Raw genomic sequence first — 19,938 nt, forward strand, 5'->3', positions numbered from 1 at the left:
AATGGTAGGAGAAAGATAGATCAAAGTTTTGGATCAAAGCAGAAAATATGATAGAAAACACATGAAGAATGAAAGAATGAGAAGGCAAGACCTTGATTTAACTTGACTACTCGGGCTATTTTTGATCTCTATGGAAACATGTCAACCAAAAATAAACTGCCCCAGTGTTTGAAAGCAAATCTTTGAACAATTTTTGAATCTTTTTTTTTTTTACAAACCTCTTAACATGACAAAATATTTTCCTCTAAATTAAAGTTTTCGAAAAACAACAATCAATCATTGATTTATGTGGACTTTATTAGGCTTGTATTGTGGCCAAGGCTAAGGGATATAAAAAAAATGGATAGTGAAGGCTCAAAATAAATGGTATAAAGGTTATTTAAAACAAGGGTCTTTATCTAAGGTTGCACCTAAAATTCATTTAACTACCTTTGTTCACCACTTTTTTTCAATTTCCAACTCTTGTTACTCTCTCTCTCTCTCTTTTTTTGCATAACTAATTTTTTTTGTCTTTCCAAACTTTTTTAATTTTTTATTGGTGAATTACAAGTCAAATGAAATAGATGCAAACATCATGTTAACTTGAGTGGAAAGGTGACCCTTGTTCAAGGTAATTAAAAAGAAATTTTAATTTTTTTATAGGCTCAAAATGGGTAACAAAGTAATATCATATTTTCTTCATAAAGAAACATGGCCACACATCATTTCAACTCGTGATTGTTTTAATTTCAAAAGCTTTAATCCAAAAGGAAAAAAAATCAATCACATTAGAGGTTGTCCCTACTTTGCCCTTACTTTTTGTATTATTTTCTATTTTTTTGTTGTCTTACTTTTTGCGTAGACTGCCCTTTTGGGTTTTCAGTCTAGCAGACTTTTCCTCATTTTTTATTTTATTTTAGTTGTGTTCAAAGACTTACTTCAATTTTAATTCATTTTAAGGCACGTGCCCCTTTATGATGATCCTCCATGGAATACAAAGAAAAGATTTATTGGAGAAAGGTGATGGGAAATGGGATGGGAAAGGAAGTGAATTTTAGCAATTCCATGTACACAAATTAGAGCAAAGTTTCAAAAGCATGCCACTTTTCATAAAAATTATCCATTTATTCAACAAACTGATTTGACCAAAGAAAAATTTATTTTCTCCTATTTTTTTCACTTCTCGCAGGATTCCATGAATTTAAAAAAATTGGGAAATAATTAATTTTTAAAATTACCGTAGTGCAACTCTTTTCAAGATATGTGGTGTTGATGCATGTTATGTGTTATGAAATGCAAGATGCTACAAATTTGAAAACTACCTATACACATGCATGTGAGTTGATGTATGGTATGTACTATGCAAGGTGGCAAGAAAAAACAATGGGATGAATATTATGCATTATAGATTGTGACATGAATCCAAAATGGATCCATGCTACGTGTCAAGTGAATGTAAAAATGTTATTTACCTTAAAACTATATGCATAGTACCATGCATGAATGGAGACAAGATATGTATGTAATGTAAGTATACGCCTCGAGAGACCCTTATTTATACGTTGATGCAAATATGACACAGTTGACAATTAACTACTTAATTCTATAGAAATGAAAAGATTAAAAAATAAAGAAATAATGCACGCTCCATTTGTGTCCTAGAAGGTGTAGAGGAAATCTATTTTCCGGTTTATGGGCTTTTATATGATTCTTCCAAGGATAGCTCTAAATTATCTCACAGGCCTCTAGAGCTGAAGTCAACCTCAAGACATAATCCACAACGATAGGCGACCTAATAGATGTGGCATGTCAAGAGGAAGCAAACTCTAGATGAAGTCTTCCCAATAGTCAAGTAGATCCGGGATCTAGCATAACAATCGTTGGACCTCCACTCTTTACGGCTAACTCAGGTCCGGGTATAGGACCTCAATATTAAAATGAATCCACTAGCTTACCATGTGTAGTTTGTGAAGGGAGCAACCTAAGACTACCCAAAGATATAGCAAGTCTTCTACCCTAGGGTTAAATAATTTCAACAATATAATCATATAAGGACATCAAAGCAAATAAAGATGACATCAACACAAATAAAGATAGATAAATATACATCAATTAAAACAAAAACAAGGGGAAAACGAATATATAAAAACAACATACCTTTCGCACACTCAACTAATAGAATTGACTCTCCAAAACGTCCCCAGTGGAGTCGCCATCTATCGCAACCGAGATCGCGGCGGGACGACGAAAATAATCTTAAGTAGTACAGAGGAGTCGCTACCATAGTTTATTATGGAAAACTATAGAAAAACCTTAAAAAAGAATGGTCTTCGAAACCAAATTTGGATTTGGGAGTCGGTTACGTGTGGGGAAGGTATTAGCACCCCACAACGCCCGTGTTAAGACTGTGCCTTCTTTAATTTAGCGGGCAAGATGGAATTTGATGTTTAAAATATTTGTTATTCCCCAAAAAAATCAAACAAAATAAAAACACCTACAAATATATTAAAGATTAAAACAAAATTATTTTTTTTATATTTTTGGCCCGACGAGGATTGTACCTCGCTCCTACGTATTTCCATTTGGAAAATCAGGGATAACGTTGTTCTTTGTACAAATATTTGTTGTTTGATATTATTATTTTGTTTTTTTAATTTTCTAGATTTTTATGTGTATCTATATTTTATTAATATCAAGAGAACCCGAGATTCTACATGACAAAAGATTTAGTTACCAAGCAAATCCGAGATTTGACATGATATTAAAAATAATTTTATAATTTTATAATTTAATATTTTTATTGTTATTAATTTCCTTTTAAGAACTAAAAAAGCCGACGAAGAAGTGTTTTGATTACCAAACAAGTCCGAGACTTGACATGGTATGCAATACTTATATCAAAGAAGTAATATAATTTTTTTATTATTTTTTTATTTTTTGTTTAGAGAGAATTAAAGCCTACGAAAGAAACCTTTTTATTTATCAAGATAAAAATAAAGGAAAAGAGAAAGGTTGAGCACATCAACGACAAACCCAAAATCATTTAACATGAGAACCCAAACACATTTAATCATACAACAATTCAAACAATCATTGATGTTATAAGAGAATCATGAAAAACATTAAGAGCAAAGAAAATTTACCTCTGAAGATGACCCCCTTTTGTGTGTGTGTGTGCTCTGTGATAAAAAGGAGAGGGGTTTTTCGATTTTTTTCCTCTATGTCTCGCATTAGAGAAATTTTGTGCTTATATAGGCCCCTTTGGGGTTCCATTGAGATCCTAGTATTTAATTATAATAAAATATATGCGGAAGGAATTGGTCTTGATGAAACATATTATAGCCATTAAATCATTGCATAATATCCACAGTATTGATTATAATTATTAACGAATTATTGTCTTTAATTACTAGAATCATATTTTCTATCACATAAAGATTGTGATCAAATCCTAACATATAATTCATATAATTGATTCTAATTATTACCAGGAACATTTTCTTCTAAATATTAAAATCATACAATTCTCTAAAAGCATTATCATCGGTAATATTTGCTTCTGATTAAAATAATACCTTTCCCGACTAACAACGGAAAGAGACACATAAGTGTAAATACAAGATATTTATTCAAATTATTATTAAAAAAATGGCACCTAATATTATACCCTTTTCTAAAAAATAAAAATTATGAAACGTCCTCTTCTATCATCTCATGCGGAGAGTGTAAATAGCAAACAGTGGGGGTGAAAATATGTAAAAGAGTGTGATAATAAATTAGATTCTCCTTGGTTTTTTTATTTTTTTTTTCTTTTTTCCCGTGGTAGAATTAAAGTTAAAACCTACCATCAATCCAAACATATTTTTTTATTTTATTTTATTATTTCTTCTTCTTATTATTATTATTATATTATATATTATTTATATTATTATTATTTTTAACCAAACAAATGCATTTACCCGGACGAAAATGGGTGTTGACAAATGTGTATTGGATTGTAACGGTGTATCTGATTGCATGATAAAAATATCTTTTTGGCTCTAGCTTACCCTTTTGTTTTGTTGTGTGTTCTACTGTGTGGTTCTCTCTTTTGCGATGATCGTCAACTTGTTGATGTGAGCAGATGCGAGGAAAACACGTGGTCAACAGCGAGGTGATGGTTCCGCTGCTTAGTCGATTGGACTTGGGTTTCTCTTTTTATGTCTTTTGCTAGGGCCATGGCCCATGTATTATTTGATTTGTACTGTGTTTCTGGTTATTTTAGACCTCGTACTTTGTCTGGTCTGGCATCGTGGTGTGCCCTAGGATTTCCTTTTCATAACTCTTGGATATCTTTAAGGAGTGAGTTACTACTCCACATCTCTACTCTCATCATTATATTGTGTGACGTGTCATTGAAGTAAGTTTATTTATTTAAATGGGATGTTACATTTATGGTATCAGAGCAATCATTCCTTAGGTCAATGGACTTGGATGTCCGCTAAGCTTTCTTTGTGTCTTCTTAGTGTTCTTAGTTAAATTCTTGCCTTATTAAGCCTAACCAAGTGATTTTCTGTGTGCCAGTGAACTATGGCACCTCCTCATAGGACTCATCAATTCTCTCCGGGTAACGTACCCGATATCTCCAGGGCAATAGAGGCGATGGTATCGGCCATGACTCAGCAAAGCACAACCATGATGCAGCAACATGAGGCATCTATGTAGTGACAGGCGGCATCGCTTGAACAGCAACAATTGGTGATGCAGCAAATGGAGGCTGCAAGGGTGGTCGCTGAGGATGCTCACCGGCAGCATATGGAGGCCCTTCGCCAGTTGGAGGAGAACAAGACTGATGCACCCGCCTTTGGTCCTGAGCCACGACCTGCTATCAGGGAGTGGAGCCTGGAGGACTTTTTGAAGCACCACGCAGTGAAATTCGACGGGAAGGCCAGCCCTGATGCAGCAGACCAGTGGCTGAAGGACCTTGAGAGAATCTTTGACGCAAAGATGTGCCCTGCGGAGAACAGACTAGCTTTTGCTGTGTACATGCTTACAAGAGAGGCGGAGCATTGGTGGATTAACATGAAATCCATCATGGAGGAGAGGAGAGAGCTAGTGACTTGGGAGTCTTTCAGGGGGAAGTTCCTCTCGGAGTATTTCCCCAACAGCGTGAAGTATGCCAAAGAGGTAGAATTCTTCCAGTTGACTCAGGGAGGGAAATCGGTGACAGAGTACGCTGAGAAGTTCAAAAACCTCAGCCGCTTCTACACTCTATCGCTCGACGAGGAATAGAGATGCCGCAAGTTTGAGAATGGTCTCTGCGGTGATATCTGCTTGATGATGGCTCCCTTGTCCATCAAGGACTTTGCCGCTCTGGTGGAGAAGGCCAGAGTGATCGAGAAGATGAAACGTGAGGTAGAAGGCCAGCGCCCATAGCACTCACAACAACCACAGAAGATTGGTGGACCATCTGGGTCTAAACCCAGACATGAGGAGCGGAGGAGGCCATATCACAGACCTCACCATCAGCCTCAGGGGTCTAGGAGTTTCCCTCCCCAGTAGGGCCGAGTACAGTGTTATATATATGGAGGCCCTCACTTGAGGAACGCCTGCCCGCGTATGGAGGGTTACCGCTGATGCAACAATTGTGGCAAGGAAGGCCACTTCGGGAAGGACTATCCCACCATTGCCAGGATAGTGACACGCCCTCCCGGATGAGGTTCCAGGGTTGCCTCCCCACAGAGTGGTGGAGTTCTCTATCGATCTAGTACCAAGAACCGGCCCAGTATCGATGGCTCCATACCCTATGGCTCCGGCGGAGTTAATGGAACTCAAGAAACAGATTGAGGAACTAATGGAGAAGCGGTTCATCTGACCTAGTACTTCGCCTCGGGGAACACCAGTGTTGTTGGTGAAGAAGAAGGATGGGAGTTCACACCTGTGTGTGGACTACAGGAAACTGAACAAGATGATCATCAAGAACAAGTACCCCTTTTCGAGAATCGATGATTTGATGGATCAATTACATGGGTCATCCGTGTTCTCGAAGATCGACCTGAGGTCGGGATACAATCAGATATTAGTGAAGGCGGATGATGTACAAAAGACAGCCTTTAGGTCCCGGTATGGGCACTACAAGTATGTGGTTATGCCATTCGATGTGACCAATGCTCTGGCAGTGTTCATGGACTACATGAACCGGATTTTCAGACCGTTCCTAAATAAGTTTGTCGTAGTCTTCATTGATGACATCCTTATCTATTCTAAGACTCAGGAGGAGCATGCAGAACACCTGAGGTTAGTGCTTGGTGTTCTGAGGGAGAAGCATTTGTATGCCAAGTTATCTAAGATTGAATTCTGGATGGACGAGGTGCAATTTCTGAGCCATGTGATATCTGCGCATGGTATTGCAGTGGATCCGGCAAAGGTCAAGGCAGTGGTTAAGTGGGAAAGTCCCAAGTCAGCAACAGAGATCAGGAGCTTCGTAGGTTTAGTAGGCTACTATAGGAGATTCATTGAGGGATTCTCTAAGATAATGGCGCCCCTGACGCAACTCACAAGGAAGGACCAACCTTTCACTTGGACAGATAAGTGTGAGGAAAGTTTCCAGGAGCTGAAGAGAAGATTGACCAACGCACCGATACTAGTGATCCCTGATATGGGGAAGCCTTTCGAGGTCTACTGTGACGCGTCCCATCTTGGGCTCGGCTGTGTGTTAATGCAGGAAAAGAAGGCAGTGGCCTATGCCTCAAGGCAACTTAAGGTTCATGAGAGAAACTATCTCACTCATGACCTAGAGTTGGCGGCCATGGTGTTCGCCTTGAAAATCTGGAGGCACTACCTTTATGGTGCACAGTTTCGGGTGTTCAGCGACCACAAAAGTCTTAAGTACTTGTTTGACCAGAAGGAGCTAAACATGAGGTAGAGAAGGTGGATGAAATTTCTAAAGGACTACGATTTTGAACTCTTGTATCATCCGGGGAAGACAAATGTGGTAGCAAATGCCTTGAGTAGGAAGACAGTGCATACTGCACACCTCATGATTAAGGAAGTGGAGTTACTAGAGAAATTCCGAGATATGAAGCTACAGGTGGAGTTGGGGTCTGAGTCCATTAGATGTTGTACCCTAACTATATCTAGTGACTTCTTGAACTCAATCAGAGAAAGGCAATTGTTGGATGTCAGTCTGCACAGAGTCAGAGAACAGCTTGGGTCAGATGAGGCTAGGGACTTTGCTTTGGGTGATGATGGCATACTGAGGTTCTAGGGCAGAGTGTGCGTGCCTGATGATGTTGAGGTGAAGAAGCTAATTCTAGAGGAAGGACACAAGTGTCGTCTTAGTCTACATCCCGGCATGACTAAAAGGTACCGGGACCTTAAGGAGACCTTCTAGTGGCAGGGAATGAAGAGGGATGTTGCTTAGTTTGTATCGCCTTTTCAAAGTGAGAAGAATTACGTTGAAGTAAGTCTGAGTGTTGACATTGTGATTACCTGGGTTATGTATTCAGGTGATAAATATGAGTGCAGTCAATGAGGGAAGTGATTTCAGTGTTGACGGCAAGGTATGATATATTTTGGAATTCAATTTATTTTGAAATTTGTTATGATAAAAATGACATAACTGTATTTTTTATTATTGTTCCAGATTTTTTCTAGGCATTCATGCCAGACAAAATTGATTGGTACTTTGAATAAGAAGTTAACAAAGGAACAAAAGTCATTTATTCGAGGAACACCATTTGGATAGATGGTTGAGTTGAAAGAGTTTGTGAAAATATCTAGGAATCTTTTGAGTCTGTTAATTAGTAGGTGGGTGGAAAGGTTGGGGGGTTTCACATGAGTACAGAAGTTGTTGGATTTACCTATTTAGATGTATGTCTTGGTCTAGGATTGAGGGTGGTTGGTGAGAACATTGATTTAAACCAGGAAGGTTTAAATAGTGATTCAAAGAATTTATTTCGAGCTGCCAAACTTGTTCATATAGAAATGGTATATGACTACATTTTAAAACATATTAAAGAGCTTTGTTTAGAGGATTTTAGTAAGCTTTACGTTTTGTTAGCAATTTCTGAGTTTTTGTTGCCCAATCGTAGTGGAACCATTTTTTCTATTTTGTTTAACATTGTTGATGACCTTGGTAGTATTGGGAAATTTAATTGGGGTCGATTGGTGTATGAGTATTTGGTTGGCAGTATTTGTGAAGCTAAATTGTTCTTGAAGGAGAAATAAAGTACCAAAGACTTTCATGTAGCTGGATGTGTTTATTTGTTACAGGTAGTGTATGTTAAATTAATTTCAAACTCATTTGATGACTTTAAAATATTTGGTTATGAGTTTTGACTGATTTTGATTTCAATTGTGGCAATTATGGTCTTTTGACCATTTTCTGATTTTGAATTTAAAGGATTGTCAGCGCACGACCAAGTTTCCCAGAATCTTGCATTGGATGGAAATGAAAGCAGGGGACAATGTAATTAAAAGGAGTTTGACAAATAACACTGTAAGTTGGGGTTTTTTGTACAATTTTTTTTTTGAAATGTATCATCTATACCTATTGATGGTTGTTGTGAATTGTTGCAGGTTGTTGCAGATGTTGCTACCTCTGCAGAAGAGCTGACCAATTCCTTCGTTAAAGAAGGTTTTGAGGTATATGGACGTCGAAATAAGGGTAGTAAAATAGTTGACTTAATTAAAGCTCTTGAACATCAAGAAAGTGTGCTAGAGGAATTGCAAAAAGAACATTTAGACTTGAATGCAATGATGATTGAGAGGAAGAAACAACGCTAGCAGTACGAGAGCAAATTGAAGTTTTCTGAGTTGGGTGAATCAAATGTTGAGGATTTGCATACACGTAATTCCAACCACCTTAAGGGCTTTATTGAATTTGGCGATTCTGGTGAGAGGGGTCATGTCAAAGAAGTACATTTTCCAAATCAGGAAGCACAAGAATCCGAACAGAGCAACATGTATGTGCGACAAAGGGATGGTCCTCAGATGCATGTCAAGAGTTTTGCAATAAGAACTCCTTTTGCAACATATAGTAGGAGGAAGCACCATAAGTGGTTGATTTAGAAAATTTATGTTTGTTGTAGTTAGGATTTATATTGCTAACTTTGGTATTTTTTATGTTTAGACTTTGTGGAAGTGATTTATGACAATTTTTTTGTTTGGCTTACTAATTGATTTATGAAATTCTGAGTGGTTTATGTGAAGTTATAGTTGAATGTTGTTCATCCTAATTTTCATTGAGTGCAAATAAAGTTTATAGCAGGTGAACAGTTAATATGTATGTGGTCAGAAATTTAGTAATATTGGTTACCACACAGATCACAAATAAGTAATTATGAGCAAGATGTTGTTCACAGGTCAAACACTTAATATATGATTGATCTACATTTAAAAATCTGAGAGTTATCATATCTTTCATGTTTTACCAATTATAACACACCTATTTAATATATAATATGTGATGTAGAACTTGCGAACCAAATAGCCCATACCAAAATTGATGTTCTTCAGAAAAGTTTACTCTAATCTCATACCAGATTTTTTCTACATGTGCAAATTTTTTGGACCAGGTCACTACTTAATAGTTCTTGAGTCATCATATAATTTGAATACAGATAAGAAGAATATCATGTCGGAGTTGTGGATGAATTATCCCATAAGAAGTTTGTTGATGTTCAATATGTTTCATATACGCAATTAAGGTGTTATATTTCATTAAGTATGGACTACTTATTGACACATTTACCCAAATACCTTAGATTATGAATGTGTACAAAATGGTCACTATTTAAAATTATCAGAGTTGTGATGTTTTTCCTCGTTTATCAATTATCACACACCTAGTTTGGTAAGGTTTTTATTCGTAGAATATATGTTAGCAGGGACCACGAATTTGGAAGGTGTGCAAAATGTTTAGTGTAGGCCAACACTTAATACTTAATTGATAAACATTTATTATTGTGAGTGTTGGCACTATGTTATGTTCCACTTGTACCACAATTTTCCCACAGCTTTATCATGGGCAATATCCTACATTATATTTTATTCAATTTATGTGATTGACTGTAAGTGAGGTTCATACTAAAATATTTTTCATACATTAAAAATTTTGAGGGTGTGCAAAATTTTTATGGGTGGTCAACAGTTAATAGTACATAGATAATCATATAATATTTCTTGAGTTGAAATCAATGCACTGTAGGAGGTGTGGACTAAGATCATCAACGTTTATTGTTGAACTAACAGTGAATTACATGGATACCAAAGTGCATAAAATAAGTTTAATATCATACATCTAGTAGATCCTTCCAAACACGTAATGTCATGAAAATTAAAATTAACAACAGAAACACAAAAGTTAAAAATAAATAGGATAAAAATTGAAGACATTAAACAGTCATGAGTTACGTTAGTGATATATTATCCAGAACAGAAGATTGAACTTTGGAGTTTTCTCCAACCTCAAAACATGGAATATTGGTGGATGAAGGAACCATCCGCTGTAGTATATCCTCCACATTAGCAGTGTTAGTAGGCTGCACGTTGGGCTGCAAATTGGGTTCCATATTTGTGTTGTCATTTGCGTTCGGATTGGAATTTATACTGTCATAGGCATTGGCTTCCACGTTTTGTTTGACAACATAGTTAAGTCGCACCACAAGCATAGAAGCTTTAACTTCTTCTTTAGTTGGGGATGACTTATGTCATACTTGAAACCTATTAATGTCATAAATTATTATATTGTGTGACTTAAAGACATGCTATGAAATAAAGAAAACATATATTTGTTTCAAGATTAGATATTTGCCTTAACAATGTCCTTAAGTGTGATGTTGAGGTACCCAAAAGGTCTGAATATAGCAACCTATTCAATCAAAATTTATAAAGTTTTATAAGTAATTGTAGATGAAGACGAAAAACAATAAAGAGACATAATTTCATAGTTTAATTACTTCTTTCAACAACAATACAGAGCCAACACCAATGTTACTACCAAACTCATGATCTGATAGAACTTTATTGTGTAGGCTTCCCTTGGCTGTATCAGTTGGGTCTTGACGTAGTCATTTTCCACATAAGCGATAAGTAAATAATGGACTACACCAAAATCACTACATCAAAAATAACCTTAATAGTGATGAGCATGTCCCCAAGGCCGTTTGGTTTGCATTCTTTGACAACATAAGCCACAAAAGGCAATCTATTCATTGATTTTCTCTTTGATAGTGGAGTTATATTTTTAATGTCTCTATCGTAAACTAAACTTAGAAATTATGTGATTTTAATTAATTAAAATTCTATCATAAAAACTTCAATAGCAGTGGTTTTACAGTAAGGAAAAAAAATGCTAACCGTGGTGTTTGATGAAGTTTTTTGCCCATGTCCATCCATTGGTATAGAAATCTTGTGCATGACTGGCAACAACCATGTTGTTCAAAAACTCTTGTGTATTATGTGTTTCATTTAACTCTCTGTTAAGCAAAACAGCATGAGCATGTCCAGCAGGGCCAGGGATGAAAGTGGTGTTGGCGTTGCACCGTTCCAAAAATTCTTTCAAAACAGAATCATCAACAGCAAGAGCCTCCCAATGATCCATTTTGTCAACCAACAGTGGTTTCCACTTTTGCACTTAATACTTAAAACGAAAGACAAAAAAAAAATGGTGAGGCAATGATATTTTAACGTAGATAATGACCAAGGTGGTGTGTGATAATTGAAGAATGCACCTACATATGTGTAGTTCAAGTAGAAGGATTGGTAACATCAGCAAACTTTTATAGACTTTAAAACATAACCCCAAATGACCAATATGCCCTTCAATTGTTTTTTCAACATGGCAAATTTAAAGCTTTCTCATTTTGCTTTCTTTGAAAGAGTGTGCCCTGTTACATTGCTTCTCACCCATCACACAGAGAGATCATTAAATGGCTTTTACTTCGTCCAACCTCCTTCTTCAAAAGAAATTTGCTTTGAATGCAGGAGAAACCAACCATAGCAAAACGCAATAAATGTTGAACCTAACATTTTGCACCTGCACAAAGAAGTTTCATATAAACTTGTCCGACGAATCGAGGTAAGTACTGTTTGAAGGTGAATACATAACTAGAAAACCTAAAACTCAATATATATTTTTTCCTTGTTAAAAAATGAATGCATTTAATATTATCTATAATAAGGTCTTGTGGTATGGTTTTCAAAGGAAACTTACTAAAATGACCATAAAAAGTAACTTTGTCCTACTATGTATGTTGCTGCATTAGAAATTAGATGAGTATGCGTTGTATGGATTACTTGTAGATGGATTACTTACAAGAAAACAACGCAATAGGTTTGGAGGACATCAATTTAATAGAAGAAGATAGGGATAGTGGAACTATCTTCCACGAGGAAGGCATTCATAAGACAACGAAAAGCACTCTAAGGATGTCATTTCTCTGTGTGTTGGAATGTATTTTGATAGTGTTAACGACGTCAAGAAATTTTACAAAGAATATGCTATTTGAAGTGGTTTCGGGACAAGAATCAAAACTTCGAGAAAAGACGATGACAATCATTTATGTTACTTCAAATTAGTGTGTTCGCGGGAGGGAAAGTGTGTGTCCTCCATTCCACCTGAAATGAAGACACTACCCACACAAAGAAACAATGTCATGCGCACATTATTGTAGTTAGAAGAGAAGATAAATGGATGATTAGCAGTGTGGTCCATGAACACAATCATGACGTAAGTCCTTCCAAGTCAAGACCAATTTGTGGGAATAAGAAGTTGAATATGCAAGCCAAAAGAACCCTTGACATAAATGACGAAGCGGATGTGCGTATTCACAAGAGCTTTCGTTCTTTGGTGTGTGATGTAGGGGGGTTAGAGAACTTACGTTTTGTCGAAAGAGATGCAAGAAACTATATTGGTCAGCAACGACGCGCTTTAGGGAAGGAAGGTAACGGACAGGCTTTATTAAACAACTTTTCCAGTATGAGAGAGTTGAACAAAGACTTCTTTTTTGAAATTGACGTTGATGCAGGTAATCACATAACCAATATATTTTGGGCAGATGGAAGGAGTCGGGCTGCATGTGCAGATTTTGGTGACATTGTGTCCTTCGACACCACATGCTTAAATAATAAGTACGATATGCCTTTTGCACCATTTGTGGGTGTTAATCATCATGGTCAATCAATCTTATTAGGGTGTGGGCTTTTATGTGTTGAAGACACTTGTACATTTGTGTGGCTATTTCGAAGTTGGTTGCGATGCATGGGAAATAAAGCCCCTCAAGGAATTGTCACTAATCAATGCAAGGCCATGCAAAATGCCATTGAAATTGTCTTCCCCAACACACGACAGTGTTGGTGCCTTTGGCACATCATGAAAAAACTACTAGAAAAATTGGTGGGATATACCAAATACAAGGAAATCAAGCATGGTGTAAAACAATTGGTATGAGTCAGATAATGCTGAAGATTTTGAGAATGGGTGGGCAAAATTCATTGAAAAGTATGATCTACAACTTAATGAATGGCTTTACACTCTTTACGAAGAAAGACGTCGATGGGTTCCTTGTTATTTGAAATGTCATTTCTGGGCAGGCATGTCCACAAACCCTAAGCCTTTTAAGGTTTAGCCGCGAAAGAGATTCCGCCACACTGTGCTATCTTCTGTGCTCAACGTCTTTTGCTACCTTCCTTCGCCAGATGAACCACTCCAAAAACCATTGTCATTGCTAGTGAGAAGAGAAACTACGAGTGCGCGGAGAGAAAGGGGTGAGAAGAGAAACTACAAGTGAGTGTGCGGGAGAAAAGAGAAATTGTTCAAATTTTTGAGTAAAAAACCCTTCGCCAGACGAACCACTCCTTGCCTGTTAGAAGACAAACTACGACTGTGCGGAGAGAAGGGGGTGAGAAGAGAAACTTCGAGTGAGTGCGTGGTAGAAAAGAGAAACGGTTCAAATCCTCAAGTAAATGCCACGTCTACATCTAAAATGGTTTTATAAAATTAATTTTAATTAAAAAAATAAAAGCCACCTATGCATGCCATCTCATGGAGTCAAAAAAGGAGTCAGAATATGGAGTCAGTTTATCATTTTCCTTAAAAGAATGGATTAGATACATGCTCTTCTTACAAAGATAAGAAGAAAATTTGATGATGAGAACTATTTACTCCCTTCAACTTTAGCATCTTGGTGTATGCTTCATTAAATTCACTTTTCATTTTCAAAAGAAAAGAATAGTCTAAATAAATAGTTTAGTCCTAAATTAGTCATTTTAAGCATTATTAATTCCATCCAATAGTTTTCATAAAAAAAATATATTCCTAGTTTTATCATTTTCTTACTCATTATTTGTCTAACATAGTTTAAGAGTAATATAAATAAATATTTATATAATTTAAGAGTGATGTTACTAAACATTGTTCTTGAGAAGAGTAACATTTGGATAAGATATGTGAACAAATATTCTCATATGATCATGTGTGTTATTAAGTACTTTATTATTTTAAGTATGGTTTATTCATCTATTGTTATATTTTTAGAAATTAAATGAAACGTAAAAGTTTTTCTACACATTATACTCGAGTTTAAAGACATAAGTCCAAAAATTATGTTATTGTTCACTATATAAATTATACATAGCTCATATTCTCTTGTTCGATGTTTTAATATATATATATATATATATTGTTATTCTATATCATTTAATATTTTTACTATTGTAATGATCAATATTTGTTATTTTCTAATATTAAAGAGAAAAGTGGTTATAATATTGTGACAATCAAATATGAGTTATTGGAAACAAGGGTAAGATTTTGAAAGTTAAAAAATTAAAATGATGAATGTATTATTCTATTACAAAATAATTCTTAAAGTCTACTTATTCAACTATTCTAATGCACCTGAATTAGGTTTCGTTATTCTCATGAAAGGGAAGATGAGGCTCAGAAGTATATTCTCAATGTTTTTGTTTTTTTTATTTGTGTTTTGAATTGATATTGTAACAATGAGTTCATTTTGAAAAATGAGTTATGTTTATAGAGAAAACTTAGGTGAAAAACCTATTAGTCCCCTATATCGTAATGTCAAGGAACTTGATTTCAAGACTATTATGGAAATACTGATTGTTAAGAAGGCTTTAAAAAATTAAAATTAAATAATACCAATGACATGACTATCTTAACCATCAAATGGAGCTTAACAACACACTATCTTCATTTAATGAGAAGACGTTCACATAATTGATATTATTTATTTCTAAATGATTAAATTCTAAAGCTTTTGCACACTTTTTTGCACACTTTTTACATCAAATGAAGCTTAATAGCACACTTTTTTGCACAACCTTCATTTTATGGTGAGATAATCACATAATTAATATTATTTAATTCTATATTATTAAGTTCTAAAGTTTTTGAAGTCTCCTTAACCATGAGCATTTTCGTAATAAACTTAAAATCACATTCCTTGACATAACAATATAGGGGGTTAATAGGTTGTTTATCTCAATTTTTTCCTATAAATATAAATCATTTCCAAAATGCACTAGTACAGTAAACATATATTACATCGGTTTTTTTGAGCATATTACATCGGATTTTTCACCGATGTTGTATCAGGTGATGTAATAAGTGGCAAACATATTACATCGGTGGTATGAACCGATGTAATATCATATTATATAACATCGGTTAAAAGAGAACCGCTTTAATATAGAATATTAGTTTTAAAAAAATTATTTTATATTACATCGGTTGTGACTTTAAACCGATGTAATATGTACCTTTTTCTTTTCAATGCAGTATTAGTTTTTAGATGCTAAACCATATCCTGAAAATAAACAATTAATTCCAAATTGCAAACAATTGAATAATCTCGTAATTGTCGATATCAAACTTCAATCAACCTTTTGATCAATTTCTTTCTTCTGGAATCAAAACACATTAAAGCAATATTCAATAACATTTAAGAATACCTATGTGAGCCCAAATTTTTAGATGACATTCTGATGAAGCACGCAGATCAACCAATTTCAGAAAAGATGAACAAAATTTGGGTCATAAAAAATATTCTAAGTTATATTACATTATATTAAAATTAGGCAAGAATCATAATAATGTATTTTTTTACACTGCACGTGATTGGTTAATTAGTAATAACAACTCATCCTCATCTTCATTAAATTTAAATACATCCACCAAGACCGTATACATTTCACACTACAATTTATTGTATCAAATCACCATCTCCCTCCATACATTACATTAATTTAGTGAACCAGAAACATCTCTATCTCACTTCCAAATCATTACACTTCACTACTATGTTACCACATTGTTCCCCAACTCGCTCGAGCATTCAAAGTTTGTCATTTTTTTCTCTGATCTATTAGCATTTATAATCATTATTGTTTGAGATCCCTCTTCCATATGGAACTGAAAAATTGATGAGTTTCTTCTTTTATTAAACAACTCATTTTTTATATTTATTGATTCATGCACTACTCATTATTAAATGGAATTACATGGACACCTAAAGCATACTAACTGTTGAATATAGTAATTCACAGATTTACCAAGACTTTTACAAAAGAAAGAATATTAACCAACTTACAAGTGAATATTCTTCTTGAACCCAACACCATTGTGGAAAATCTTATCCAATTGGTAAAACGTCTTTGTTTGACCATTGTTAGCAGTCACCATAAAGAACTTGCAAGCCAACTTAACATCCTTCTTAACTCCAATACTCTTGAGATACATGACATCCAATTTATAGTGCCCCCTACCTCGTCATTCTCTACAACCTCTTTAAAATAGTCTTTGCCTGTGATTCACAAATGATATCATAAGTCAAGGACAATTGCACACACATACAAGAAAATGAGACAAATAATGATAAAATGGAAATATAACCACAATCCTGCTTTAGTGTAATCTTTGGTCCACTCAATAGCCTTTTACGAATCATGAAAGAGAAAATAAAGAAGGACGAAGGGGGAGAAGCCACACTCACGTCTTGGTGTGTATACTTATAAGCCAAAGCTATCTTGGACTGCATGTTGCCACCCTCAGTGATGAAGTGGTGATATAAAAATGCCTTCCCATTGCTTCCCTCTCTCACAAGACCACATTTCCCAAATAAACCCTAGAACTGATTGTGCGACGAGTGGCCAATCTCCACTGCGACAATAATCTCTATGGTGTCGTCTTCAATGAGAGCGGGGCTACCAGACACGAGCTTGTTGACAACGGAGTTATAGATGACATCATATTTTGAGAGAGGTTGGGGGTCTTCGGCGGGAGGCTCGAAGATAGGGTGTCATGAGCCAGTGTCTTGGTCCTCCTCGGATTTGTGGGCGTCTCAATTGGGATGGAGGGCTTTTATAAAACCACCTACTCGGAGCAACGCGCAGTGCGATTGAGACCCAAGACTCCTTGGCGGTGCGATTGGATCTGAGATAGTGTGACTTGATCTATGAGACAGTGGAACTGGTAAGCAAACAACGGTGTGCGCCGTGGCGGAAAAGTAAGTCTAACAACAGCGAGGTAAGGGGTTCGAATGGGAAAAAGTGATGTCCATGACGACTTCGAATGAAGGATCCATGACGACTTCGATGGAGGAGTGTGTGAGGCACAAATGGAGGAAACAAAGATAACCTAGGAGAAAAACAAAGAAGTGAATGGAGCACGAAAATGAAGAAGGTGAAAATGTTCAAAGCCAAACGCTTCCTGTTTGATTAGAAGTGATGCTACATCGTTAGCCAGGATAATGGATGTAGTATCTAGTTCAATTTACAAAAAAATGAGGTTTTAATATAATTTTTATTTTTATTTTCAAAATAATGGGATATTACATCGGCTAGACAAATAACCGATGTGATATAGTTCTCATTATTTATAAAATTGCCACCGCGAAATTAATTACATTGTTTTTGTGATAAGTGATGTTATATCCTGTTGTTATATCACTATTTTGCACTAGTGATGAACTCGTATATAGAAACACACTATAGAATATAAAGAAATGACAAAATAGAAAAAAAATGAGATGAAAAACTTATGGGTCCCCTATATGCCAAGGAATCTAGTTTTAAGGTTGTTACAAAAAAACTTTATTATTAAGAAGGCTTAAAAAAATTAAAATTAAATAATATCAATGACATAGTTATCTTAGCCATTAAATGAAGCTTAATAATTTTTTACACTAACTTCATTTGGTGGTGAGACAATCATATATATATATAATTTTTTGCACTAACTTCATTTGGTGGTGAGACAATCATATATATATATATATATATATATATATATATATATATATATATATATATATATATAATTTAATTGTAAAACTTTGCAGTTTTCTTAACCTTTAAGCATTTTTGTAATAAATTTAAAATCACATCCTTGGCATAATAATATAGGGAATTAGAAGGTTGTTTATCCCATTTTTTATCTACAAATATAAACCTTTTTGATAATGAACTCATGAATGAAATATCAAATATCAATTTGAAACACAAATAAAAAACATTAAAAAAAATTGACTAACAAATACTATAAAATATAAAGAAATTATCATCATAACATTAGCAAACATTTGGATATAATACAACCATTTCAAACTTAAAAAAAACATCAATGCATAATTAATATAATTAAGAATGTCAACTTTTAGATTATGACCTTCATTTTGAGTAGAAGATAAAGAAAAATATTATTTTTAAATTTCCTTTAACTAAACATATAAAAATGAATAGTTAATACCTGTCAAAAAGTAAACTGTATCAAGTTCAGAAAAAGGAAAAAACATGTAGTAATCGATGAAAGTAGAATTAGCACATATAGTGAGAAAGAAGATACCTTTGGAAGGTTCCTTGAACCTTCATACCTGTCAAAAAAAACCTTGTTGAATACAATTTTTGAGAAAGAAAAACTTTAACATGGATTTGCATGATAGAAATGATTTGCATTATCTGTAGCCACTGTTTTCATCGATGTTCTCTTCCAACAGAAAGGAGGAAGAAAAAAAAAATAGGAAACAAAAAAGAAAAATGAGTGAAACATATATTCATCTCACAACTTACCTTCAAGAAAGAAGAACACGGTACAAACAATTCTCTCTTTCTTCCTCTTCTCACGAACAAAGTTTTCTTCTATTTAGGTTAGATTTCAACTTTTCTTCTCTTCGTTTTGGCTTTTCAAGAAAAAAATAAATTTGGTTTTTCAAGAAAAAAATGGATGCACCGTTTCTATAGCCAATAGGAAGGGCCTCACATGCACTACTACATACTTCTTCTTATTAAAATTTATTCTTTTTTCTCTTTGTTTCGGCTTTTCAAAAAATAAATGAATGCACCGTTATTATAACCAATAAAGAGGGTCTAACATGCACTGCCACGTACTTTAATAAACTATACCTTATTATGTGACATGTTTTTGTTTTTTTTATGTATTTTATATTTAAGTAAGATTTTAAAATTCATCAAATATTATTTTATTTTCATTCTTTCTAAATCACTAAAATCAATGTTTTAGTTTCTTATAGTTTTTCATATTATAATATTTCACATTTCGTATAGAAAGTTTATGTTTTTATATAATCAATTGATTTAATTCAAATTATATACATAAGTGTTAAATTGAATTTAATTCTTTCGAACATTTTTTACGCTTTATAAATCATAAAATAGACAGATTTTAATATAATTAAAAAACATAATCTATATTTTATTATATTACTTTATAAATACTTAATTTGTTTGATTATGCACAATCTAGTAAAATATACTAGACTAAGTGTAATTTTTTTATTTATAATAGATATAAATATAGTAATGAAAATAAATAAAAATGTAATAAAAATAAATACAAATGAATAGAAGTAAAAATTGTGATTTTCAATATTTTAAAAACATTGAAGTTAAATTTTAAATATGAATTTCCAAAAATTTAAAATCACAATTTTAAACATGGAA

At 34.3% G+C, this 19,938-nt stretch overlaps 1 protein-coding gene and 1 long non-coding RNA gene across 2 annotated transcripts; one reads left to right on the forward strand and one right to left on the reverse strand.

The window, feature by feature from the left end:
- The first annotated feature begins 12,655 nt into the window (after positions 1-12,655).
- Positions 12,656-13,411, forward strand: LOC146886812 (protein FAR1-RELATED SEQUENCE 5-like). The gene is made up of 2 exons (XM_085671885.1): positions 12,656-12,905; positions 12,990-13,411. Exons 1-2 carry the CDS (start codon positions 12,656-12,658, stop codon positions 13,409-13,411), a joined length of 672 nt encoding a protein of 223 aa, XP_085528011.1.
- A 2,846-nt stretch (positions 13,412-16,257) lies between these two features.
- LOC114182711 (uncharacterized) lies at positions 16,258-19,143 on the reverse strand. The gene is made up of 4 exons (XR_003604171.2): positions 19,048-19,143; positions 18,824-18,851; positions 16,974-17,617; positions 16,258-16,784 (listed from the first exon to the last, which is right to left on the reverse strand). It is a non-coding gene; the product is annotated as an uncharacterized LOC114182711 (long non-coding RNA).
- Positions 19,144-19,938: the final 795 nt, after the last annotated feature.

The sequence above is a fragment of the Vigna unguiculata genome, chromosome 4, assembly GCF_037176805.1.
Source record: "Vigna unguiculata cultivar grain cowpea cultivar isolate G323 ecotype 2 chromosome 4, ASM3717680v1, whole genome shotgun sequence".
Taxonomy (NCBI): Eukaryota; Viridiplantae; Streptophyta; class Magnoliopsida; order Fabales; family Fabaceae; genus Vigna; species Vigna unguiculata.

Coding starts and splice junctions, on each gene's coding strand:
- LOC146886812 (XM_085671885.1), top strand. CDS start 12,656: ATGATTAGCAGTGTGGTCCATGAACACAATCATGACGTAAGTCCTTCC. Junction 12,906..12,989: donor ACGCGCTTTAGGGAAGGAAG/GTAACGGACAGG, acceptor ACGTTGATGCAG/GTAATCACATAACCAATATA.